At 40.7% G+C, this 26,673-nt stretch overlaps 1 protein-coding gene across 1 annotated transcript; it reads left to right on the plus strand.

Annotated features, from left to right (window-relative positions):
* Window positions 1–1,069: 1,069 nt before the first annotated feature.
* On the plus strand, window positions 1,070–26,071 carry NUP50 (nucleoporin 50). The gene is made up of 7 exons (XM_065417639.1): window positions 1,070–1,146; window positions 4,113–4,196; window positions 6,002–6,197; window positions 18,412–19,077; window positions 21,003–21,081; window positions 23,126–23,244; window positions 25,727–26,071. Exons 1-7 carry the CDS (start codon window positions 1,078–1,080, stop codon window positions 25,927–25,929), a joined length of 1,416 nt encoding a protein of 471 aa, XP_065273711.1. The 5' UTR covers window positions 1,070–1,077; the 3' UTR covers window positions 25,930–26,071.
* Window positions 26,072–26,673: the final 602 nt, after the last annotated feature.

The raw sequence follows: 26,673 nt of genomic DNA on the forward strand, positions 1-26,673 counted from the left end.
TACTTCCTGGTCCGGATGTAAGCGATCGATCTTCTGGGATCGATCCCGGAAGTGCTTGCCGTCGATGCCGGTACTCCAGCTCAGCGAGAGGAGTACGCGGCATCGACGGGGGAGCCTGCCTTCAGCGTCTGGACCCGCGGTAAGTTCGGACTAAGGTACTTCGAATTCAGCTACGTTATTAACGTAGCTGAATTTGCGTACCTTAGTCCGAAGTGGGGGGTTAGTGTGGACCAGGCCTAATATTGGCGGGGGGTGGGGTGGACAACAACCCTCCTTTCTGTATAAAAAAAGCTTATATACATTTCTAGAGCATTTTTTTTGTTTGTGGTTAAGTCTACAAACATTTTTGCCAACATACTATATGGGCAAAATAGTTAAATTTGTAGCCTTGATTTATACATACATTTTCAGAACATTTTGTGCTAAATTGGAGTGCAGAAGCTTTCAGTTTTTAGATGCTTGACAAACGTTACAAGGTTCTTACATTGCCGAGATGACCAGTAAAGTGATCATTAGAGTGACAAATATGAACAGCTAATTTTCCCCCTCCCAGTACGTTTCAGAAGTCCCTCAGTGTCATGCTGCCCTATACTACAGTTTGGCGTTTGAAGCAAAGTGCAAGTTTCCCAACTTCCTAAATAATGTTTCCGTAATTTGGTTTCAAAAGGGCAGCATGTTTAGTCTTGACTCATCAGTAGTTCTTACATTTAGCCTAAAATTCTGCAGGTCTCCTACAGTATATATTTTAGATGCAACGAAACTGCTTTTTCGTATATAAGAACATGTGATTTGCAAAGCAGCATGGTCATAGTAGTAATGATTAAACAGGGTCAAATAGTAACTATTGTGCATCTTCTGTGATGTAACATGCTGTAAGTTGAGGCTCCAGTGTGCATAAGTCTTCATTCAGATTTCCAATTTTACATGACTTCGGTATAAAACTTCAAATTTCCCATTGTTGTTTTTATTAATACAAATTGAAGATAGTTCTAACTAACTTTTGGTTCCTTTTAAAATCAGTTTGACACTTTTAATACAAATTGCTGATTACTGAAACTCTTACACAGGTGTGGAAAAATGGCAAAGAGAATTGCAGAGAAGGAGTTGACTGACAGAAATTGGGATCAGGAGGATGAAACTGAGGAGGTAAAGGATTTTTTTGCATTTCCTAGCAAGATAATAAAATGCCTGTGACAGCCAACAGTGAGGTCTTTCCCATGAGGTATAGAACAAGTATGTGTGAGAGATGTACACTAATTCTGTAAAACTGGATAAAGCTCAAGAAATTAAAGATCAAGCTGGAAAAATTACTGAGTAATAAAAGGCCCCTGTAGAAGGGTTGACTCACCACTGGTGTGCCCTTTTGCAGCTATGCATAGCAGCTCTTTCCTCATCCAATGTCCCCTGCCAACAGCTGCTGCAGCCCAGCCATGGTCTCTCTTCTTGTGGCTCGGCCCTCCAGCCATGTCATATTTTAGTCCCACTTATTAGTTGTACTCATACCCCAGAAGAACAGTCCAGTGTCCTTAAAAAAGAGTCTTCAGCTCCCAACTGTGGGTCCTGTGGTCCTCAATGTCCTTCTCTCAGGGCTCTTAGTTGTGCTTATGCCTTTCTTAGGGGAATCCTGGCCCTCCCACTACATTGGGTTCCAGTTCACAGACCCTGTAACTAGCAGGCAAAATCTGTTCCTTTTGATTCCTTGCTGCTGCTGTCCTGCTTATACTGTAGCCTGTCAGCTGGTCTCTCACTTAGTTCACCCTTCTGTCAAGGCCAGGACTCTCAGGGCTCTCCCCTGGAATCCTCCAGTAAATCCCCAACCAGAAGTATAAACTTAAACCAAATTCACACTCCATGGACTTGACCGTTCATGTTTCTTTTATGTTTCTCTTGCTCTGTTTCTTCACTGAACACCTCAAAGAGTACACTCCCTGGAATTCCAGATCCTGCCCTTTTGTCAGGATTCCTCACCATTGGAGCCTGCTCCACCACCCAGTATTCTCTGTCTCTCTCCTGGTCTCCTGTCAGACTTCTCTACTTGAGAGGATCCCAACTCTCCCCCTGGACTTCTTCCTTGACTCCCCCCACCCCTAGTCCTAAACAGTGACTGCAGCTGCCACCTCCTACTCCAGACTTCCTCTCTTTATACTAACTACTCAGCTCATCTCAGAGCTGGGATTTATCTTTAATAAGGGCTGGTCTGTCCTCCAGGTGCAGCCTGGTCAGTTAATTGGTTTTGCAGACCCACATTTAACCCTTTCAATGCCAGGATGGGGTATATATCCCATCACAGTCCCCAAGATGTATTGAGCAATTAAGTTAATTGTTTGCTATAACTGTTGAAAAAGAAAATGAACAGTTCAGATGGCTTATTAATTTACAGCTTAAAATGAATTCATGTTGGCGTAACACACTCTCCTTTTTTCTAACTTCTTTAGGGCAGAAGACAAAATAGTAGTTCACATGTCCTGATTTAAGTCCTTTTCAGAGGCTACTTTTTAATAGTATCATACAGTGATTAGTTCCTGCATTACACTCATTCAAATAGGACTGATACATGTAGATTATGGGGTTCACTAGCTATTTCACTTTCCTTTTGGTCTTGGAGAAGACTGTATTCAGTCATGATAAAAGGAACAAGGTCTCCTGGAGCTGATAAATCACACCAAAAAAAGGCTGAATTTTGGTCTTGGGTGTGCCATGTAGGCTGCAAAAAATACTTTAAGAAATCCTGGGACCTTAATCTGATCACCCCTCTAGCTTTGTCGCTAGAATTACAGGAAGGGAACTAGCCTCCTCAGAAGCCCAAGTCCTTTCGCAGTGAGTAGAGGATGTTAAATTTATAGTGGGAACCCAGACGCATGAATTTGTTAGAATGCTTAAGGGTTTTGAGCTCTTAAGATGCATGTGAAGTAAAAGAGCTTTTACAATACTTATCCAGGTTTGGTAGGGACCGTTGCTTTTACTGCTTGAGATACAGATAGAAGTCACTGGGTGGGCTGCTATGCCATTACTGAGGCTTCATAGATAAAGCCAACTTCTGTTCGAATCACACTTAGCTTCTATATGGGCTAATCTCAGAATTATATGTTTTATGTTATTTAACTTGGAACACTTTGCTTAGTTATACTAGCTTATGCAGTACTCAAAATGTGAAAACTTAGGCCAGTAGAAAATGAGAGAAATCTAAAGTTATCAATATATTTTTAAAACAAATTGTATTAAAGTCCTCCATTTATTCTGTGGTGGTGGTCAGGTTTTGCCTTACAAATGCAACAGCTTGCAGAACATTGTGCGATCATAAGTCATCACCAATCTATATCTAACAGGCCAAGAGTAGTAATGCAGGCAGCTGCTAATTATTTGGGATTTACTTCTTCAGCATCAATATTGTGTAACCTCTGTTCTCAAAAAGCTGAATTTCTGAAGTCATTCATTTACAATAATAAAAATGAAATCAAAGAGCAGCTATATGGTACATAGTGAGTGATGACAAATGTTATATAGCGTGCCTGATTCTTTTCTTTCAGAGAAGTGTATTTCTCTATTTTGGCATCTCTTTGCTGCCAAATCACTCAGGCTCTTCAAATCTGTATGGTTGCTTGAATGTCAGCTGAAGGATTGATGTCACATTTGGCAGCAGAAAGATCACTTGGACAGTAGAAAAATTGTTCATATTACTAGTCATTCATAAGATAAATGCTCATAAAATCAATGTTTCTTTTCCACTATAAAAACACACTTCTTCCCTTTTTTTATCCATTTTATTCTCCACTTTTCATTTGTGAACCTTTGACCTCTGGGAGTTTGGCAATGTATCTTATTGTTGGTAGTAGTAGTTGTTACTGAAGCTGGGAGTGAACGACAGGAAATAAGTCATTCAATGATTGCCTGTTCTGTTTTTTCCCCTCTAAAATACATGGCATTGGCCACTGTTAGAAGACAGTGACTGGGCTAGATGGACCATTGGTCTTACCCAGTATGGCCATTCTTATGTTTTTACAACTGCTGGGACGCAGAAGACTAATACCACTAGTAGGTTTCTTTCCAGGGTATTTTGACCCTGCATGTTCAGACCCTCACCAGGCATTCCACAGTTTGTATTTTTCTTACAGGTGGGAACTTTCTCAGTGGCTAGTGAAGAAGTCCTGAAGAACAGAGCTATTAAGAAAGCAAAGCGCAGAAATGTTGGGTTTGAGGTAACGTTTAAGACTAATATAGTTAGACTCTCAATCTTTAATACTGAAAAATGTGCCACTTGTGCTCTATTGATGATTATGTATTGTACATTTCCCCTGTAATTTAACTTGTATAGCAAGCTTTTTTTAAGGGTACTGTAGTGGACACTGTTCAAATACAGGAATCCATGTTTGCTGCAGAAGGTATTTTCAGTAACTGTCCACATAGCAATGAGAAGGGTGGAGTGGGATATAGACAGTATAAATGCCATGGTCAAAAAAGATGAAAGTTCTTTAAAACATTTTGAATTTGCACTATAGAAAACTAATTAGCATTTCTAAAGACCAAGGAAACCAAGCATTTGAATAGCTTCAGTTTTCCAACAGTGGGAACATTTTGGAGATTTTAACAATAACTTAGTGTTTGTTAGAGGAAGGCTGATAGACTTGCCTATTATTAAAGTTACCAGACATTTCCTGAAATACCCTATTTTCAATTGCTATAATTTTGTTAAACTTTTAACCATTTGGGCTAAATTTCAGCCAAAACAGTTCAGCCATTTATGAGGATGAGGTTAGGGGAAAAAATACATTGAATTTTGCCAATATTAAAAAATTCTGGAGACCTTTTCTGGAAACAGGCAGAAGGTATATGTGTGGGAAATATATTTTCTATGTTTTTATCTGAAATTATCATGTAGTTGCAGGGCTTTGGAGCTGTGCTTCAGCTCCGGAGCCAGCTGCAGGCAAAAACCTGCAGCTCCACTGCTCCGGAGCTGCTCTGTGCTCCAGCTCCGGGCTCCGCTCCAAAGCCCTGGTTATAGGTTTCCATGTGTTCAGCAAAGCAAGTTAATGGTTCTTTAATGCAAGATACATTCTTGCTGTGGAAGTAGATCAAATTGTGTTTATCAACAATGCTAGTACAATGTTTAATTACTAACATGTCTTCCTGCCAGATTTCCACATACTGTACAACATGTACTTCTTAAAATAGGGCATTTTCCTACTCATTCATTACTAGTCCTGCAGATTTTGTTCTCAAATTTGTCTTCCTATTCTGAGCATTTTGTTAGTTGTATGAGCTCTTCTGATCCTCTCAAGATGAGGTGCATATATAGGCTTGGAAGGATTAGATTTTTATTGGTAAATGTCGATAGACGTCTGTTTCGCCATACGCACGCACCGACGCAAATATATTTCTGTCAATAATACTCAATATTTACAGATAGGCAAAGTAAGGAAAATGTTACTTGAAAACATTGTTTGATTTAAGGATATTTATTTTGTGTATATATATGTTGGCAATTTGTGTTTTAATAGTTATAGAGCTTTACATTTTTGAATCAGCGTCTACTGTCACTAAATAATTGTCTGACCTCCCCGTTCCCCAATTTCTGACAACTGTGAAAATTTAAATAGTTTTTAAAAATGCTTAAAACTAATAAGATCTGTTGAAATTAAAAAAAAAAAATAGAATTCTGCTAAACTTAGTTATGTACCTTTGTACTCATATGGTCAGTTGCCTGAGCCAAAGTACAGTAATTATAAACATTTGTTGAAAACAAAGCATGTATGAACTGGAAGGAAATTGAGGTCTGATTTCTGTAAATAGAGTGGCTAGAAAATGATTTTTATTTGTCAAATGTAGTAAACTACAGAAACATAGTACTTGTGTTTTGTTTTGTTTATTTGTAGGGATTCGGTACCATTCATTTCCGGGGGGGCGGGGGGGGGTGCAGTGGTGTTTGATTAGTACTAAGTAGATGAAAGAATTTTTGTGGGTGAGGTGTATGTAACTGGTTGTATTTTTTTTAATTTTATTTCAGTCTGACAACGGAGGAGCTTTTAAAGGGTTTAAAGGTTTTGTTTTACCTTCTGGAAAAGGAGGTGGTGGCTTCACTGGATTTGGTAATGGTACAGAAATGAAGCCTTTAGGAGGGCTGTCGAATGGAAGCAGTGGTATTTCTAGTACTCCCTCTTTCACTAGTGTAAAGACTGCTTCTGAAGTACAGCCTGCATTTGGTAAGTTGACTAATACTTTTATTTGTATTAAATGAAATTGCCATACAATTAAAAAAAGTCTACAAAGTTATTAATTATTTGTTTAAGCTAAAGTGGTGGTCCAAACTTTAAGTGACAGTTTTTCATTGTAACAGTAAAAGAAAGTTTCAAAAAACTCTTTTCTCTGTTGGGTTTCTTACAAACACTTTAAACAAGTGGGAAGGCAAGTCATATACTCAGTTTGATCTCCAAATATGAAATTTGCAAATTAATTCATATTTGGCAATAGATTAAGTAGAAGTTAGAGGCTTTCTGAAAAAAGAATGATTGGGAATGGAAGACTGAAACATGGTATAGCATGTCAAATTTATGAAATCCTACTGATAAAGTAGTTTAATTTTCATTTTGAATGTGTCTCATTTTTCCTAAATTCCACAATTTAGAGGAATAAAATTCAGTGAAAGTAACCCATCAGATGTGACTGCTTCAGTTGCAACTCTCATTATTGAAAGATGGATCAGATAGTGTTTAGATCTTAAGGGAAGAGATTTAAATGACTTTCAAGCTGCTATTTTTTTTAATTTTGTTATGTATAAAACACCTTGCTAATCTTCTTAAAATCGAACTGAGCACATTGAGAAATTTTACTTTAAAATACTTGTGGATTGCTCACCATAAAGGGAATTTTCCATTTTTTTTAATGTAGCCATTGTGTTCTTTATAGTGTTTTCGAAGTAATGTTAAAATATAGAATCAGGTGGCCAGAATCATGAATTGTTTTCTAAAATAACTTGTGACAACTACTGAAAATCTGTCAGTACAATAATCTGAAACTGTTTTCTGTACTGCAGCTTCCTATAGGCAAACTTGAACTAATGATGATGGGTTACATTTGAATCCAGTCTTTTGTATATTGTATAAAAATACTTTTGGCTCTAGTTTTCTGGAGTCAAACTGACAACTTTTGGGTTTTCATAATGCTTGTGTCCTATTTCCTTCTGGTGGTGGGGTCATCCTTTACATTTTTCCTTGAATGAAGAGCTAAAACAAATTTTGCTATTTGCTCCTTAGAAACCCTAGGTGGAGCTATGGACATCTTAGCTGCAGACTTCAGGATAATTGATTCCCAAAGCTGTATGATTTTATGGTATAGTGAATTAATCAGTAAGAGAATGTTTTATAAATAAGATAAATTTAGAATGTATAAAGATATATAATTTTAAATATAGATTGTATACAAACAAAAATACTCATCCTAGTCTAGGCTCTTCATTATGGTACTCGTTCAGTTTATTTTGAGATTATATTTTCCAGCACACAGGTCTTGTGGCTTCAGTGTTTTTCCAATATTTTGTAAACATGCACACCTTACCTTGGAAATACAATCTTGGCATTTACACTATTTGAACATATTGTACTGCAAAACTATCCTAGTAACTAGACTTTCATACATTGTGTTATGACACTTTATTTAAAATTTCTTAAAATTATGCTTGACAAACCTTGATCCAGACTTTGAAACAACTGCCAATCTTCAACACTCCTTGAAGGGCACTGTTGAATACATCATCTTAATAGCCAGCACTGGTCATGCTTACTATAGTGAAGGTGGTAAAACTTTCTCTTTATAACCACCATTTTCCAAAATGATCATTTATGATTGAATTCTTTGCAGATGGAACTTTTCATTTTGAAAGATTGGGTCATCTTCGAGTAGTGTCGGTATGGGTGCTCCACTATAGGTGTATCCACATTCCTGTGCCTCAGATTGGAGATTTTAGATAGCAGTGCCCGGTTGTCCTGCATATGCGCGCTCCCTGTCTTGTGCTCTGTCTCGAGGCTATCTAGCGCTGCATGGGTCATCCACCCCGAGTTCCTTCTCAACCACTTTTGGCCTGTAATGAAGCATTAGCAGAGTCCAAGGCCAGGTCTACACTACCGCGGTAGTTCGACAGCTGGCAATCGAACTTCCGGGTTCGATTTATCGCGTCTGGTCTGGACGCGATAAATCGATCCCGGAAGCGCTCGCCGTCGACTGCGGTACTCCAGCTCGGCGAGAGGAGTACCGCGGAGTCGACGGGGAGCCTGCCTGCCGCGTGTGGACCGCATCTGAACCGTGGTAAGTTCGAACTAAGGTATGTCGACTTCAGCTACGTTATTCACGTAGCTGAAGTTGCGTACCTTAGTTCGAATTTGGGGGTTAGTGTAGACCAGGCCCAAGTGACAATTTATTTCTGAACTATATTTCCAGTAGATACTATAACTAGTAGAGTTTACGTTATAGTAATACTATCCTTTTTCCTTTAAATTTTTTTGGGGGGGATGGGGTTTGAAAAGTTATCTCCCGGTCCATAACTGATTTTTGTCATCTCTTCCCGTTTGGGAAGCGAAACCCGAAAAGGGGCATGGCCGGTTCCCTTGAGTTTAAACGCTCTCTCTCCTGCACAGAAGCTATTCTGGTCAGTAACAGTCATTCACACGGCATTTGTTGCCTCAGAGTGTGTCAGGTACCACAGAAGTGTACTTTCTGCCTGAAATTAAAATCAAGAGTAGGAAAAAAACGTGAACTGAATCTTCGATTCCTCATGATGGGAAGTTCACTTGGACCGCCGTAGAACAATAGTTCCCAATACACCCATTGGTGCCCTCAGGACATCACACTCGGGTGGCCTCAAAGAGGAAATCTGGTGATTCTCAAAAAAGAGAGCTACAAGTCTCCAGACTAAAGAATTGACCAGGAAAAAGAGATTCCTTGCAAAATCGTCCACCTCGGTATTGACAGAACTGTGATTGGATACCCATGAAGCTATAGGCTCCTCAGGTACAGGTACTGCCAGTAAGCCTAAAGACCTGAAAGGCACAGGCACAGGGACGTCCGTACCGTCCGAGGAGAGGAGTGATAGAGCGCACACTAGCTCCTTTAAAATGGCACTGCTGGAGTCACGGAGAGCCTCGGTACCAAGCATCTCCACTACACAAAAGACTAGAGCACCTTCTTCTGCCCACTTATCAAACCACAGAAGATTACAGGTACGGTTGACTCCCTTGACAACAATGGTCCCCTCTCTGCAGACTTTAATGTTACTGATTGCTACCACAGTATCACAAGAATTCCATTTCTCCAAAGACCTATTGGTTTCAGAAACACCTGAATCCCCGTTTGTTGGTGCTGGCATGACCGCAGTACCGACTACATCTTGATCCCCTGAATTCCCCATGGTACCAAGACCATTCACCATCAGCCTCCTTGTCTGCTCCACGTCTATCTAGTGAAGAAGAGGAGGATGACTATGATACATATTCAGTCTCAGTGCAAAGCTCCCCAGGGTAATGTCAAGAGACCAGTCACCTAGAAATGGTCACAGAGCCACAGTATCAATATGACAGACAAGGCCTATCCACTTGGTATGGACAGCCATACTCTTCTCACCACCCCAGTGACTGTACTGGGTCCCATGGGTAACCTATAGATACCAGTTCTCTAGAATCTCAAGAGTTTGTCTCACATCAGGATAGAGGAAATCTCCCTCAGTTTCCCTTTCTAGACTCCCGGATCTTTTTTTTTTTTTTTTTTTTTGGAACAGGAACTTTTGAGGACCAAGAAGCAGACTGGACAAGATTACTCCAGCAACAAACATCTCCTCATCCTCTCCAGATGAAGCCATTATATCTCCGCCACCAACCATGGTAGATGACGTCAAACAGTTTCAGGAACTTACCAAGAGAGAGCGGACTCACTTCAGATCCCCCTCGAAGAAGGGAAGGAATTGCAACGCAAGCTGCTTGACAACCTGCATACATCCTCGTTAGCTGATACTGCCCTTTCTATCGACAAGGCCTTACTAGACCCAGCCAAAACCATCTGGCAAACACCAGCCACAATACTGCCCACATGTAAAAGGGCCGATAAAAAATATTATGTCCCCTCTAAAGATGTGGACTCTATTTTCCCATCCACACCCAAATTCTCTTGTGGTACATGCTGTAAATGAACATGGCACACAGCACCACATAAATCGACACCAGATGACAAGGACTAGAAAGACTACCTATCTGGCAGGAAATTGTACTCATCAGCAACCCTACAATTTAAGATTGTATTTCACCACAAGGGCCTGATAATTAGCAATCACATAAATTATATGAAACTCAGTGTCTCCATTGAATATCACCCAAATGATCAGAGAGAGCCATGCCAAGCCATCATCGCTGAGCATCCGCTTCTAGCAAGAACATCATTATACACCCCATTAGATGTGGCAGAGATAGCTGCCGGCTCCATATCTACAGCAGTGTTATTGTGGCTTCACCTTTCCAGCCTCCCAAGAGAGGTCCAAATGACTGTGGAGGACCTTCCATTCAAAGGATTCAAACTCTTTGTGGAATAACAGATGAATCCCTCCACACACTAAAACACTCCAGAGCCACGTTGTGTTCTCTGGGGATCTATACACCTGCACAGAAAAGGAAATACAGCAAATCTCAGACATCACAAAGATCCTAGCTTGCTCAGTTCCTTCCACCCCAGACATACTAGGAACCCCAGTGGAAGAGACAACGGGTGCAGAAACAAAGGCTGACAACTGCCCAAACCTCAACTTCACAACTATAAATGTTGAAACATTAGTTTTGATGCATAGGTCGAGGGCCCGAGCTACCACCCCCACTATCAATTGTTGCAATACTCAAATCATTTACATCCTTTTGGATACCACCTTTTCCCAGTTTTGTCAAAAAAGAATAAGATAACGTCAGACAAGTAGGTACTGGAAATCATTTCCAATGGTTAATTCCATCCACTTTACTTACCTACCTACCTCTCCGCCCCCCCCTTCAGGGATCCTTCTCATGAGCAACTGTTAAGTCAGGAAATAAACCATCTCCTAAACCTCGTGCTGTAGAACCAGTTCCCAGTCAGCACAGAGGGAAGGGTTTCGATTCAAATACTACCTGGTCCCGAAAAAGAACAGAGAATGTAGACTCATTCTGGATCTGAGATCACTCAACAGATATGGAAAGAGACAACAATTCAGTATGGTTACATTAGCAGCAGTAATTCCATCTCTGGACCAGGGAGACTGGTGCTTGGCCCTCGACCTACAAGATGTTAAATATCGTGATCCAGCCATTCCACAGTAGGTTTCTGAGATTCACCTTGAGTCAAGACCATTTTCACTACAAGGTACTTCCATTCGGCCTATCATCTGCACCAAGGATGTTCTCAAAGATCCTGTCTGTGGTAGCAGCACATCTTTGCAAACTAGGAATTGTGATATCCATATGTAGATGACTGCCAGTGCCTCCTCAAGGCATGATCCTTTGATGCCCTATTGGCCACGCAAAATACTATAAATATATTCATGCAGCTGGGACTAAAAATTGAATGTTTAAAAATCAACTCTGACTCAGTACATAATCTAGGATTCATAGGAGCCTATCTAGATGCAGTGAAGGGCCAAAGCCTTCCTCCCTCCCACTACAAAGGTTCAACGCCTTAACTTTCTTAATCAACACAGGCCAGGCCAGCCCTCAGACCTCAGCCAGAAATTGCCTACAACTACTGGGGAACATGGTGGCAGGCACCTTTTTAATAAGTCACACAAGACTCCACATGCGTTGCCTTCAAGCATGGCTCAAAGCAGTATATGCACCAAACAGAGACTGAACAAACTGCTGTCGATGCCCTCGACGGTCAAAAACTCTCGAATGGTGGCAAGTTCCACAGAATGTCTGCGTAGGGGTTTCCTTCACTCCACAACCTCCAATATTGATACTGACAACAGATGCATCTTTACTGGGCTGAGGCGCTCATTCTAGACAACCATACGGTTCAAGGTAAATGCTCCCCCTTGGAATCAACACTGCATATCAACCTATCAGAGCTCAGAGTGATTTGGAATGCCTGTTCACATTTGCTATGGTTGATCAGAGGCAAACATAAAGATTATGGCAGACAACGTAGCATGTATGTTTTACATAAATCTCTAAGGAGGAACAAGATCACCATCCGGTTGTGCTGAAGCAGTGAAACTGTGGAATTGATGCATTTGGCACAGCATTAGCATGCCAGCTGCCTACCTTCCAAGAACACACCAGAGCAGACACCCTCAGCAGGAAATTTTTGCAGATGCACAAATGAGAAATGGACCGTGTTCTCCACAACATATTTCTGCATTGAGGTGTCCCAGAAAGAGACTTATTTTCCAAGGCCAAAAACAAGAAATGTTCCCAGTTCTCCAGTTCTGCTCATCATTCTCAGACACTTTTCTCTTTCATTAGAATACGGGTCTCCTTATGTCTTTCCTTCAGTTCCTTTCATATCAAAGGTCCTGCTCAAGATAAGAAAAGAGAGAGCAAAGGTTATTTATATACCTTTGTTCTATTCTTATAGTTCCCAAGACAAACATGGTTCCCATACCTTATTCAGTTAGTGATGCGCCCACCAGTTATTCCCTGAGACCTCCGTCAGAGCCTAGCCATTTGGACTCTACACCAAGTGCTTTGGCGTTGGGGAGGAATGTACCTCCTATGCTGTCTCTGACCCTGAACCGCCCACCCTCCCCAGTGTGTATGAAGACGCATGAGATATCTGAACAGACTACCGAGAGAAGGTGGTTACTGGCACTAAAATCATCTAGGCATGGGGAGGAGAGCACAGTGCAGCTAAAATCCAAGCATTCTTCTTCACTGGTAGTACCAAAACCAACGCCATTAATTCTGGTATCAAGGCAGGGTACCATCGAGTCTGGGGCCCCAACAGGCGCCTTCTGCGCCTGCGGTACCACAGCATTCAGAGAACATCTCGGTACCCACTACACAGGATACATTTGTGGCAGTGAGAGGTCTGGTGAGCCTGTCGGTACTGGTATACCCTGCAGTGCAGGAGACCACGCTTCTGGTACCAGCAGACAGAGGGGTGCAAGTATATTATTGGTGCAGAATTCTCCGTACCGTGAGCCTCAGTCTTCACACCCATCAGTACCATCAAAGGGTAAGCCTGCAGAGTTGGCTGCTCTACACGCTTTACTGATGCAGCACTGTTGGGAGCAGCATTCTCTTCTTCTCCCTCCACCCCCCCCCCCCCGGTGGTGATTCACCCTCCTCTGAATCGGAGGTGTGGGGAGATGACTAACAAGTTGCCACCTGTTCCTGAGTCCAGTAGTGGGCCCAGTGGTGAGTAGACAGAGGCAGTTCAGGAGGACCCTGCTGGACAGCTAGCGGAAGAGGAGCAGCAGACTCAGCCTGTGCTAGTTTCATCATCCTCTCCTGATGAGGCCACTTCCTCAGACGGCATCTCACCCCCTCCCAAAGATTATAAAGCTCACCAAGAGCTATTGAAGAAGGTGACCTCAAGTTTGGGGATCCAAGTGAATGAGATTGGTTAAGAAGTCCTCCCACTACGTTATGATATTTTAGCCACCACAGAGCTTCTGTGGGTGGCCTTAACTATTGATGATGCAATTTTGGAGCCCATTAAGTCACTCTGTTAGTCCCCTTCATCCCTTCCTCACCTCAAAAAGGGCTGAGTGTAAATATTATGTTCCCTCCCAGGGATGTGAATATCTATGCTCATGTTCCCCCCCCTTCCCCCCAAGGTTCTCTGGTGGTGTCAGTGGCCAATGAAAGGGAATGGCAGAGTCAACAGGTGGCAGCCCCCAAATGAAAGGGTGCTAAAAAACTAGATTTGGCAGAAAAGTTTAGGGTTGCAACTCAGAATTGCTGACCAACAGGGTATTTTGAGACATTATGATTTTACTATTTGGGACTCCACATTAAAGTTTAGGAACATGTTGCCAGAGGACACTAGGCAAGAGTTCTCTTTTCCTCTTTAGTTGATGAGCAGAAATTTGTAGCAAGAACTTTGCTGAAACCTGGACTAGATGCAGTGGACTCTGCTGCTAGGACCATGGCTTCTGTAGTTTCTATACCAGGAGCTCTTGGCTGCAGGCCTCAGGTCTTCCGGAAGAAGGCCAATAAACAACACAAGATTTGTCCTTTGAAGAGTCTTCACTTTTTTCAGAATAAACAGACTCTAAACTCCATGGTTTGAAGGACTCTAGGGTGCAGACCACCTCCTCCTCCTCCTGCTTCTGCATCAACGCCTGCTCCATCTAGTCATCCGGGGGGTGCTAAACTGGTGTTTTGATAGGTCGGTCAAGGACAGCATGCCAATTTCCAGGAAGCCAGATTCAGTCTCCCCCCATATTCACAAATCACCTTGTCCACTTCCTCCATGCTTGGTCCCAGATTACTCAGATGTTGGGTCTTAAGCACTGTGGAAGTGGGATATAGCCTCTAATTTCTTTGTTCCTCCTTCGCAATCCCTCTTCAGAGACTACTCTCATGAGGAGCTCCTTCTCCAGGAGGTTCATTTTCTCTTTCGAGTAGGAGCCATAAATTAGGTTCCGCAGTTTTATTCCTGTTATTTCCTAATCGTGAAAGCAAAGAGGTCTTACACCAACAAATTTTACATGGTCCCCCTAGCTTCCATCATTCCCTCCCTGGAGAGTGGTATACTGCCCTCGATGTAAAAAACACCTACTTTCATGAGACAATTTATCAATGTCACAGAAAATGTCACATTCGTAGTGAAGCACTCTTAATACCAGTTCACTGAGCTGCCTTTCAGCCTGTCAGCAACTCCTCGGGTTTTCATAAAATGTATGATGGGGTACCTATGTACTAGGAGTAAAAGTCTACTCTTACATGGACAGTTGGCTAGTCAGAAGTGAGTCCGGGGCTCAGATACTGTCCGGTATATATCTCATACAGTCAACTTTCAAAGCTCTGAGTGTGCTGATCAACATAAAGAAATCTATCCTTTCTCCAGCTCAGAGGATGGAGTTTATAGGAGCAGTTCTGGATTCTGCTCAAGCCAGGGCTTTCCTTCTGGACACAAGGTTCCAGACAATTTGATCTTTTGTTGCAGATCTCAAGGCTCATCCAGTCACAACAGTGTAAAACTGTATAAGGTTCCTGGGGCATATGGCCTCATGCACATACATAGTCCAGCATGCCAGGTTACATCTCAGGACTGTGGCATGTAACCTGTGATTTGAAGCTGCTTGATTTGAAGATAACTGGAGGATCGCTAATATGACACCCATTTTTTAAAAAGACTCGAGAGCTAAGTTCCCTCTAAGCTGAGTGGTTGTGAAGCAGCCTATGAAGCGCCGTGCAGGCTCTCAGGGCTGCGGCTAGGAGAGATGCCTCTCCCCCAGCCCGGGACCTGCTGCGGCGGCCAAGCCCAGCCTGGCGCTCCACTTCACTTGCACTGTGGCCCAGCGGCCACAGCGCTGGCTCCTCTCCAGACCCTCCCCTGCGCTCCTATGGGCCCTCCAGCTCCAGGGCTTCTCTCCGCTCCACCCCTTCACTCATCTCAGCCGGCCGACTGAGGGCTCCTCTCTCTGCACCTGCCGGCTGCCTGTGGGGGTGGAGGAGGTAGAAAGGAGTCCAGATTTGCTGTTGCTCCTCCGGGCTGCCGGTGAGGGACGGTCCGCTGCTTTGTGCTCTCCTGGGGTCCAGAGCCCGAAGCGGCAGACTGTCACTGGCGGCCCGGACTGTGGATGGACCTACCACAGCCCGGGGAGAGGCGACCCTCCCCCAGACCTGCCACGGACCAGGGGAGAGAGGCGACCCTCGCCTGGCCCCAGCCCCCAGACCTGTAGAGGATGGGGAAGAGGCACCCCAGCCCACCCTTGGACCTGCCACGGCTGGGGGAGAGGCACCTATCCCCTGAAGACCAAGTGCTGCTGTGGGGAGAGAGAGCTGGGGGGAGTCCTCTCTCCCCGCCATAGCCCCGGGGCAGCCTGCACCCAAAACCCCTCACCCCAGCCCGCACCCCCAGCTGGCGTCCTCACCCCTCCTGCACCCTCAGCAGAGTCATCACCCCCTGCACTCCAACTCTCTGCCCCATCCCTGAGCCCCTTCCACACTCCAAACCCATCAGTCCTATCCCTGCCGCATGAATTTTGTTATGTGCACCAATATGGAGGTTGCGTCACACATCACCTCCATATTGGTGCACATAACTAAATTCTTTCCGCACATGTGTGGGAAAAATTAAAGGGAACACTGCTCCAAAGGCGATACTCACAGGTAATTGCAAGGAAGCCTAACTTCAGTACCAGGCAAATCGGCCCTAGATATTCGAAGAGCTCTCGTGTTCTAGACAGGACTAAACAGTTCCGTTAGTCAACCCAACTATTCATGGCTATTGCAGTCAGGATGAAAGATCTCCCAGTCTCTTCACAAATAATTTTATTGTGGATAGCTTCCAGTATTCATGTATGTTCTGATCTGGCTGGCATTTCTCCACTGAGCAAAATAACGGCATATTCTACAAGTTTGCAAGAGGCCTCAGTGTCATTTTTCGTACAAGTCCTTATCCAGGACAGTGGTAGAGCAGCAGTCTGGTCTTCGGTGCACACCTTCGCATCCAATTATGCCATCACTCAGGACTCTTAGAGACTCTGCTAAATTTGGACAAGTTGTATTCCAGTCTGTGTATGCATAGGCTCCAATTCTCCCTCCTACTTTACAGCTTGAGTCAGAGTGGAATGCCCATGTGCAATCACTCAAGAAATGCTTAATAACCTTCTGTAACTGTTCTTCAAGATATGCTGCACATGTACATTCCACAACCTGCCCTCCTACCCCTCCTGCATTGGAGTTGTCAGGCAAAAAGGAACAGAGGGGGCTCTGGAGCAGCTGGGTGACAGTGGTGTGCAACAGCACAGGGCTTTTGACCTGCCCCAACAGGTGGCACTGAAGGGAAAATTTCCTATGACTGTGTACAGGGGTGTGCACACGCTAAGCATGGAATAAGAACAGTTACAGAAGGATAGTAACCTTCCCCCCCCCCCCCAATCCCTTGTGTTAGATACAGAAGAGTGAAATGCTTTTTGTTAAAATAACTTTCACCATTTCTAGTCTGTAACTTAGGTTAATGCTTGAAATTTAGAATGGACTTAGTCTGCCCTGATTAATGCCTTTATTTAGAGTTATGATCAATTTAAAAAAAAACAAACCTGAACGTGTTCATTTATGTTTTAAGCAAAAATTAATCCCAGTGCCCATTGTGAGATTACTATGGAGTCCCTCTAAATTCCTGCTCAAACAAGATTTGATTTACTACTCGGGTTGCTCTAAAACAAGTGGCATAGGACAACTTGTTAATCTTTGTATTTCATTAAGGTAAATTTATCTGGTAAAATTTGTTTTAGTGCTGCAGCATTTGTTTTTGCCACATTCTAAAAGATTGTAAATTCTAGATTTTTTTTTTTTTTTTTTTTAACTTTACAAATAGCTTTTTCTGTTGTAAAGGTATAATTATTACAGATAGGTGCTGCCCTGTTACAAGCTTTGCAGAAAATTTTTGTGGCAAATAGCAGTAAGGTGGGAAAGTTCAGTTGAAAACCTTTTCAATATTAAAGCTAAAAACAGGCAATTAGATTCTCTTGAAGAGAGAAAATATAAAAGCTAAAGTTGTTCAAAAGCAAAGTTAAGTTGCCTGTACTGAATGTATTCAGTATTTTATATTCCTGCCTTTCTGATTTAAGGAACTGATCTGGCTCTCATTGAAGTGAATGACAGATCTTTTGACTTCAATGAGAACAGGTTCAGATCCTGTGTGTGAAGATGAATATAACTACTGTATGTATAACATATTGTGAAATATGCAGTTGTGCAAGATAGCCAAGTAAATATTGCTGTGTATGTAACTTCTGCATTTCCTGATTTTAAACGTGCATCCTTAAACTTGTAATAGCTTGGGTCTTTTTGTTTTTATTAGCTAATCATGTTGGATGCAGCAGATAAGTGACTGAAAACTAACCTACACCTAGAATCTTCCTTTGTATTTCCTTAGTACTTTTCTACACTTTGCTTGTTATATTTTTTGTTTTTCTTTTAATATTGTACTTTGTTTAGCCTTGTTAATTCTTCTGTACTATTTTGTTTTTTGGAATTTTTGCCTCTTACCTTTAATCACTATCCATACAATTTTGAAATTCCAGACTGCAAACACTGGGCCTGTTTTAAGGCATTGTCTATTTACTTGTACTGCTCCACCTCTCCTTTTCCCTCAGGCCTTAAATATTGTGGTGATACAGATTAAATTGAGCTCACAGATTAATTGAGCAAGAACGTAGATGATTTGATACACTTTTCTTCAAAGTTTGTATATCTTCCAGATTACTGTTGTTTTTTTTTAATTACTTACTTTTTTCAATAGGATCCGTGACATCAAATGGTCCCACCACCACATTGGTTGAGAAAAAGGCTTCAGGCGCAAAAGCTAATGGTGGCAGTCCACAATCCTCATCCTCTGGTTACACTCAAAATAAAATGTGCAGCTCTAGTGTTTATCACAAACAGTTAGCAGCTCTAAACTGTTCTGTGCGTGACTGGATAGTAAAGCATGTAAACACAAATCCACTTTGTGATCTGACACCCATATTTAGAGACTATGAGAAATATTTAGCAAGCATTGAACAACATCATGGAAGCAGTAGTGATAGTGGCTCTGAAAATGAAAGCAACAAAACAACTGGAACTCAGTCTGTTCCTACGTTTGGGACTTCGAAACTTCAGCAAGGATCAACTTTTTTGTTTAACAGCAACAAAACTGAGGATGAATCAGACAAGAAAACTGAATCAACGTCGGAAAAGAACAGAGAATCACCATTAGGAGTTGCATCAAATGTCTCATTTAATTTTGGCAAGAATGTTGATAGTTCTATTTTGGGTTCACTTGGTTCTGGCACACTAACTAGTTTTTCATTCTCCCCTGGGAATTCGGGTGTATTTGGAAAAGATGCAAAGCAGGGCAAGTCTGTCTCCACGCTTTCCACCAGGGTATTGGAAGCTCAGACAGAAAGTGGAAGTAGTGAGGATAAAGGTAAATATTGATTTTTGATAAATTGAACTTTTACTAATGATAGGCTTTGAATGTTGGGGCATAACTTAATATTCCAAGGCTGCTTTGTAGTGAGCTATTAAGCTTAACAAGGGTTTGTATAGGTTTATTCACCGTTTTGCTCTTGTATTTTCAGTACTGAACGATTGCAGAACTTTGCCTCTAATCTTGAATTTCTCAATCTTGCTGTCATGACAGTAAGAAACTATAAATTTTAGTTGGATTTATACATTTTAATAGCATCTTTTCAGTGTTACATAAACAATTTGCCTACACAAGTATTGAAATTTTATGATTGAAATCTTAGACTCGTGTTCATCCAAAATTTCAACCAAATTTGTAATCCAGACCCTGTTGATATATTCTAATACGTCAGACTAGTATATGACTAAAAAGTGCACATTTCTCCCTGCAATGTGATAAGTATAATCACCGATGAAATTTAATTACATTGTAATCTCTAGCTCAAATTAAACCAAATGTAACTTTAACTGTACTGGAACCTGCATATCTAATTAAAGGGGCTGTAAACTACCCCACCCCGTTCTTAAAGGAAGGATCCCTTTTATCTGTTTTAAACACTGCTCCACATAATTATAAGTAATAACTCACAAACATAGTGTGGTCCATTGTGTCATTTTTATAACAGTGCTAAATTTTAAATAGCACTGTCAAATACTGATAAAATAACACTTTTGCATAATAATTTAATGTGTGAAGTTGGTAATTGGAGTACTCTTGGATCCCTATCCCTTACTTATTCTGGAATAAAATGACTAGTGATTAGTACTGTGAAAATATTTATAAATGTTTCCGTTGTAACCCCTGTCCACTGTGGCTGTCTTTTGAAGTTTAATATAGGAGCTGGAACTCTATTTGCTTGTACACACCATTTCAGTCTGTGCTTATATAAAAATTACATAATCTAGGACTTTAGTTAGGTGTGTGTTTTTTTTTTGTTTTTTTTTGTTTTTTAAAGTGGGGAGTGGGAGGTAGCTTCCCTTGCAAGTGTGGTGGGGAAAGGCCCTAAAACTTCAGTTTCTGTGGAATGTAAACTTTTGAACAAAACTAAGTTTCTGGTCTTTCTGAATGTGAACCAACTGTACAGTGGTACATTAAAGCCTTCAAGTCTTCAGGCAGTTTCAGCCCCACTGCAGCACTCAGTAGCTTTGTCAAGCAGCTGCAGAATGAAATGAATAAAATTCCGGTCAGTTTCACTGCTGCTGTTCATAAGTATTTAGGGAGCAGTAAAACTACCAAAGATCTTGTCAGTTTCCTTCTGCTACTGCTTAGAAAAGTTGTGAGTAGCAGCAGAGGCAGGCACAGCTTCCTGGTAGAATTCCTAGCAAGTGTGGGGGGTGGAAAGAGGCTGAGCTCTTACCCATTTTTAAGCTGTTGTCTCTTGATATCATTGGTGTAGCTCTCCTTCCCCCAAGACCTACCCCTAGAATACTTTTCAAGCCCTCCATATAACCTGGGTGGTTGTTTTTTGGGGGGAGGTGGGGTGGGGTGGAAAAACTACTCATGAATCTCTCTTTACTTTATAACTAAATCTCCCAACCAAAAAAGTCCTGGGTTGTTTTTGTTGTCGTTTTAAAACCAACCTTATAATTAAGTAGCTGCTATTCAAACTTCCAAAAATGTAATTAGGATCATTCTGATCTCCATATTCATTTAGCTGGTGTAGCTATTAAAACACTAGACTTACTGACCACAGAAGGTTTCTTATAGTTGCCTTACCTCCAAGACACAAATCAATTTAAAATATTTTTTGACAATCTCGGGACTGTATATGTGCACTCTCAATATGTATGTTTGTGTATTATCAATAATACAGTGTGAAGAAACAATAAGTGGTATCTGCATAACGTTGTTCTGGGTTGTATTAAACCATTCCTGTGTTTAAGGAGGAGATGAAGAGGAGGAGGAGCCACCAAAAACAGTCGTTAACGAGGTAAAAGAAGATGATGCCTTCTACTCAAAGAAGTGAGTGGTCATTTTTAATGTTTACAAGCCATAGTAAATAAAAATCATGACTTTTTAAAAAAGAAAATAGATATAAATTAATTTTTTTAATTGAAATCGCTGTTTTTATTTACATGTTGCAAGTTCTGTACCTTCTTCCTATTCTAGTCCTAAATTGCTGAAACTGATGTTTTCGTACTTTTTTTTTTAGTTTCGTAATTGTTAGAACTTTAGATTTTACATAGATTTTTTTTTTTTTTTTCTGTGACGTTTCATCTGAGTTCATCTATGTGGAATGTCTAGGGCCTCATTAACATCCTTACTGTGAGAACAACACATGTTCAAACAAAATTGAGCAAAACTTTGTGCGCTATTCACAACCAACACCACGTTCTGATATTGCAATTCCACAGCTCAAGAAAGCTGAAACACTTTGACCAGCTATATTCCTCCATCAGGTTTTGCAATTTGAAGTTGGAGACTTGTTCTCCTAAGTCACTTAGGTGCTTTTGAATATCCCTCCCAGAGGAGACTGGGCATAGGAGTGTAAAGTTAGACTTGTTTTTGAAAATTTAGGTGTGTATATGAAATAATTCACAATATTTAAGGTATTTTAAGTCTAAATTTTCATTGTTAATATGGAACCAAATTTGCTTTGAATTCAGACTTTAAGCCTATTAAAAGAAGTGTTTAATTAAAATCCAGTTTTAGTGCCTGATGCTCCAAACACTTACTTACATGCTTAACTATAAGCATGTGTGTTGTCCCATTGACATAAAAGGAACTATTCATGTGAGTGAAGTATGTACCATATTAAATCTTTGCAGGATCGGGGCTTTACATTTAAATATTTTGAAGCAAGGTTTACAAAGTACACAAGATCTTGTTTTAGGATAACGGGTTCTACGTTTTGTTTTAGTATATTGCAAACACTGGGATTTTGACTTTAACCATTAATATTTTCAAGTTCAGCTCTCCCATTTTTGAACCCTTTGCTTTGTGGTCCTACTAAAATCTATTCTTACGCTTTTAACTTGCGACCGCATCGCTTTTTTTGTTGTTGTTGTTTTTCCCCAGTTTTGCAGTAAAATTAGCGTTTCAAACAAAGATCAAGAGTTTTATGTATTAAAATCTGTATTGTTTAACTGCTTTTCTCAGGTCTTTTTTATATAACATATGGTCATTTGGCTTTCACTTCGTATACCATAACTTGGTGTCCTTGTTTGAAACTACAGTCTCTTGCATATTTGATTTTATTTTGTTGAGAAGAATAAGATCAGCTATCACAGCTGTTTACCGAATGGGACTTAGGTAGCTCTTTCTTGTCAAGTTTTCAGTGGCCTTGTCTACACTACAGGGAAAATTCGATCTAAGCTATACAATTGGAGTTAACGTGAATAGCGTAACTCAAATTAACATAGCTTAGATCTGCTTACTGCGGGGTCCACACTACGCAATGTTGATGGGAGACATTCTCCCATCAACTCCCCCTACTCTTTTCTATCCAATGGAATAGAGGAGTCGACGGAAGAGTGAACTGCAGTCGATTTAGAGGGACTTTGCTAGCCCCGCTAAATCGACCACTGATGCATCAGTCGCCGCTCGTCGATCCCCTGGTAAGTGTAGACAAGCCCAGTATCTTCATAAAACTTCCAGAACTATTCAAATTTTCCATAGCCTTATTTTCCATAAAGTTTTAACTTATAACAAAGGACTGAAAGCATTTTAAGAGTCAAAATGTCACTTTTTTTTTTTGAGACTATTTCAAATGTAGTTGAGTCAACAGTTTAAAGCCAAAATGACACATTTTCTTCCTGAAACAACATTAATATAGACAGCTTACCCATGCTATGGGATCTATCATCTGGGTAGTTGCAGTAAGAACCTAAATAATGTATTTTGCTGTGGTCTGGGAGACTGGACATTTGTAGGGTTTTTTTTTTTCTATTCTATAATGGTCAGGTTTAAATTATTGAAAGGACTTTAACTGTAGATAAAATCCTCCATTATGTATTATCTGGGAGATTTTTAACATTTGTTTATACTGTCTGACTTGTTTTATTAGGTGCAAACTGTTCTACAAAAAAGATAATGAATTTAAAGAAAAGGGTGTAGGAACGCTGCATTTAAAACCTGCAGGAAATGAAAAAACTCAACTGCTGGTGCGAGCAGACACCAATTTAGGTATGTAACTTTCTTCTGAGTCTGTCTTGCTGGTCCTGATAATGCTCTATAGTGAAATCTACATTGGTGCTCTTTTCTAAAGGATCCAGTGTTTTCACTGTAACTAACTGATAGTATCTCTTGTGTGCTCAATATGTATAAGTACTCAAATAAGAGATACTATCAGTTCACAGTCACAGTTCAGAGCAACTGCACCAGCTTTCCCCCTCATGGTCCACTAAACGCACCACCCTAGGCTGCCAGCTCCTCAGCCGTCACCTCTTAGGTAGAGACCTGCATGTGTCTTCCTCCTGACCGGCTGCACAGTTCTCTCTGCCTACACTGTGATATTCCCAGCAAGCCAGCTTGCCTAAACAAGCCAGCATCTGCATTTTGCTTCTGCTTTGAAGGCTATGAATAGCAGTAATTGCCAGCCGTTATAAGTAACTACACAGCCCTTTATAAACAAGCACATTTATTCGTAAGGTGAAAGCATTAGAGAGAAAACCTTAAAAATAATTTTAAAATGCACACGTGCTAATAAGTTTTTACCAGAGATTACCTCCCAACTGCAACAGGATCTCCGCTAGGAGTCAGTCCTTCAGATCCTACTAGGGGATTTTTGTATGGCTATAAGTCTGTAACAGCCTTAGCTCAGAACTAGCACATCAATGAATGGATTAGTTTGTCCATTATAAGGCTTGGGTCTTTGATCTTGAGACTCTGGGAACAGCTAATCAGCAGATAATGGTCCTATCCTCAGGGCACAGCTTCAAAAGGCTGGGTTTTTGCATAACTGAAGGTGGGGAATTTGCATTCAGCTCCCCCTAGAGATTCCCCAGGCAAACCACTTGACGCTGTCCCAAAAATCCATTCCTGTCTGGTATATTGTTCAATACATAAAAACATAAGTCCTTTAAAGTTCATATCACTTTCTACTGTTCACATAATATTTCCCCCCAGAGAGGTTACCTACAATCTTGGACCACCACAATATATAAATCATTCATTTAATACAATAGCCCCACAAAGATGCTTAAACTTAATTCAATAAGGTTTTCCAGGGATTTTGATATAAATTGTGACTACTAGGGCACTAGGAAGAGGTAGAAATCAGGACTTTTGCATCTGGGATAGGGAATGGGCTTGTTATTGGGTGGCCTTCTATATTGAGATCTGAATTAGATTGTACACTAGAAATTGCAGCATGTAGGGTGCTGCTGAGCTCTGGTGCATGAAAACCTCTAAGATATAATCGGTATGGTACAATGGAAGACTGAATTCCCCCCTCTCCCAATACTCACTACTACAGTTTTTTGTGAATTATTTCCTAGGTTTATTAAAACATTTTTTTTTGTTTATGCATATTGCTGAGTTTAAATTTGAAACTACTCTAATACAGCACTAACTTTGAATGTGATTTTTTTAAAATCACTTAGTAGTTTAATATGTTAACTTATGCCTGAGTTATAAATAACATTGATATTCTATTTCCAGCATATGTTGTATGAATGAACAGTGGTAGCCATAAAAAATTAATTCTACTACAACACGTCCAGTTCTATATTAACAGCTCCTGTATGTTTAGTGCAGTTTTTTTCTACTGCTTAAGGACTCTGTTTGATGTCTCGGAATAGTAGTTGCTATGTTTATATAGACGTAATGTGAACACTCAGATTTCGGTTTGTGTGCTGCATTTCCTCATTTAGCTGAGGTTTAAATTGGTCATAGGGACACTTCACCCTCCTAAAAACAAAATCCCACGTGTGCTCTTCACCCTAACACTGTTCCTCCAGCTTCTCTTATTTTTGCTGTTCTCACTTTTTTGGAGGGAAGGTTTCACATTTCTTTCCTTCCCGTGAACTACAAATCACTGAAATTTTACCTCTGGCTAAGAGGTGGGATGTAGGCCCCTGGTGCCTTATGGATGCTCTGTAGGTAAGCCAAGTATTTTATAAAGCAAAGATCAACACACCCCAGTTTCTACTGGCAGAAGAACAGAGGCCTAACCTTGGACCTTAACTTGTCTAATACTGCCAGTTGGTCAGTACTTCCACTTGAGGCCTTTCTGGCAGTGGCAGAGTGAATCTGATGAAGTACCCATGAATTTCATCTCCTCTGGGTCACTAGTGAAGCATCCTTTTAGAAATAGCAGAGGAATAGATATTTGGGAAACAATTCCTTTGTCTTCTCCCCACAAGAGCATCTCCAGCAGCTGTAGTAGATCACATCTGCAAGCTTTGCCACTTGCACACAAATGGATAATCTGAATGAAACGGACCATACCAATTTGCTGTTGCTTCCCCAAGGAATCCTAAAGTAAAAGCATACCTACAACCCTTACTGGTGGGAGAATCCCTTGAATATAAATGGTGGGGGAAGGGAGTATCCCTCATTCCATACTAAAGCTTAAATTCCTCCTCTGTAAGCTTACTAATATGTAAATTTTCTTACAATACCAATAATTTGTTTAACCTAATATGTTCTTTTCTCACAAATGCAGGTAACATACTATTGAACGTGTTGGTTCCGCCCAAGATGCCATGCACAAGAACAGGAAAAAACAACGTTCTTATAGTCTGTGTTCCCAATCCACCAATTGATGAGAAGAATTCCACTGTCCCTGTCACTATGTTAATAAGAGTGAAAACAAGTGAGGATGCAGATGAGTTGCACAAAATTTTACTCGAGAAAAAGGAGGCCTAAACATATTGCAGTCAAATGCTCTGAGAAATTACTGCTAAACTGCTGCTACTCATTTTTTCTTTAACTTCTTAACTCTCTACTCTGACATTCTAAGAACTGTTACAGGAATTCTGAAAAGTTTTTGTGAGGAAAAGCTAAAATGGCTAATAAAAGCTTTAACTGAACACAAGTATCCATCTGTCCTCCCTCCTTTTTTGGAATATCTAATGTATGAACCATATTTGGATAAAATTTGTACATTTAAATTAGTGATTGCTGGATGGACTGAAATCAAAGTACAAAATGTTGTACCACATGTTCTTCACAGGCTTTAAGGTGAAGTGCAGCAACCTCCTTTTTAGAGAAGGGAGAAGGCTAAATTGTTTAACTCTTGAAACTATTTCTAGACTGAATAGAATTTTTTTTTTTTTTTTTTTTTTTAATAAATACAAAATCAGTGTCTGCTAGCTTCTGGTAAAGGATCTAACCTTTCAAACTGTCACCTGAATAATTATGTATCTGAATAACAATGCTTCTGTAGATTCTTTTTAAATTAATAAGAAATTTGATGTACTGTTGGGATTCAGACTGCATCTGTGGTTCCTCAAAGCAAATGATTTGCTTGCATTATTCCTGTTGACTTTAATGTTGCTCTGCTACAAACAATTCAGTTTTGTTGTGCTTACTGTTGCAGCAAGCTAATGGTGTGCAATAGTATCCACAGACAAGTGGAAGACTATTAGCTCTCAACCCACAACCAGACTG

The sequence above is a fragment of the Emys orbicularis genome, chromosome 1, assembly GCF_028017835.1.
Source record: "Emys orbicularis isolate rEmyOrb1 chromosome 1, rEmyOrb1.hap1, whole genome shotgun sequence".
Lineage (NCBI taxonomy): Eukaryota > Metazoa > Chordata > Testudines > Emydidae > Emys > Emys orbicularis.

Bases quoted from the DNA above. Each gene is read 5' to 3' on its own strand.
- NUP50 (XM_065417639.1), top strand. From the start codon at position 1,078: ATGGCAAAGAGAATTGCAGAGAAGGAGTTGACTGACAGAAATTGGGAT. The intron at 1,147-4,112 runs GTAAAGGATTTT...TTTTTCTTACAG, and splicing joins AGGAGGATGAAACTGAGGAG to GTGGGAACTTTCTCAGTGGC. The intron at 23,245-25,726 runs GTATGTAACTTT...TCACAAATGCAG, and splicing joins GCGAGCAGACACCAATTTAG to GTAACATACTATTGAACGTG.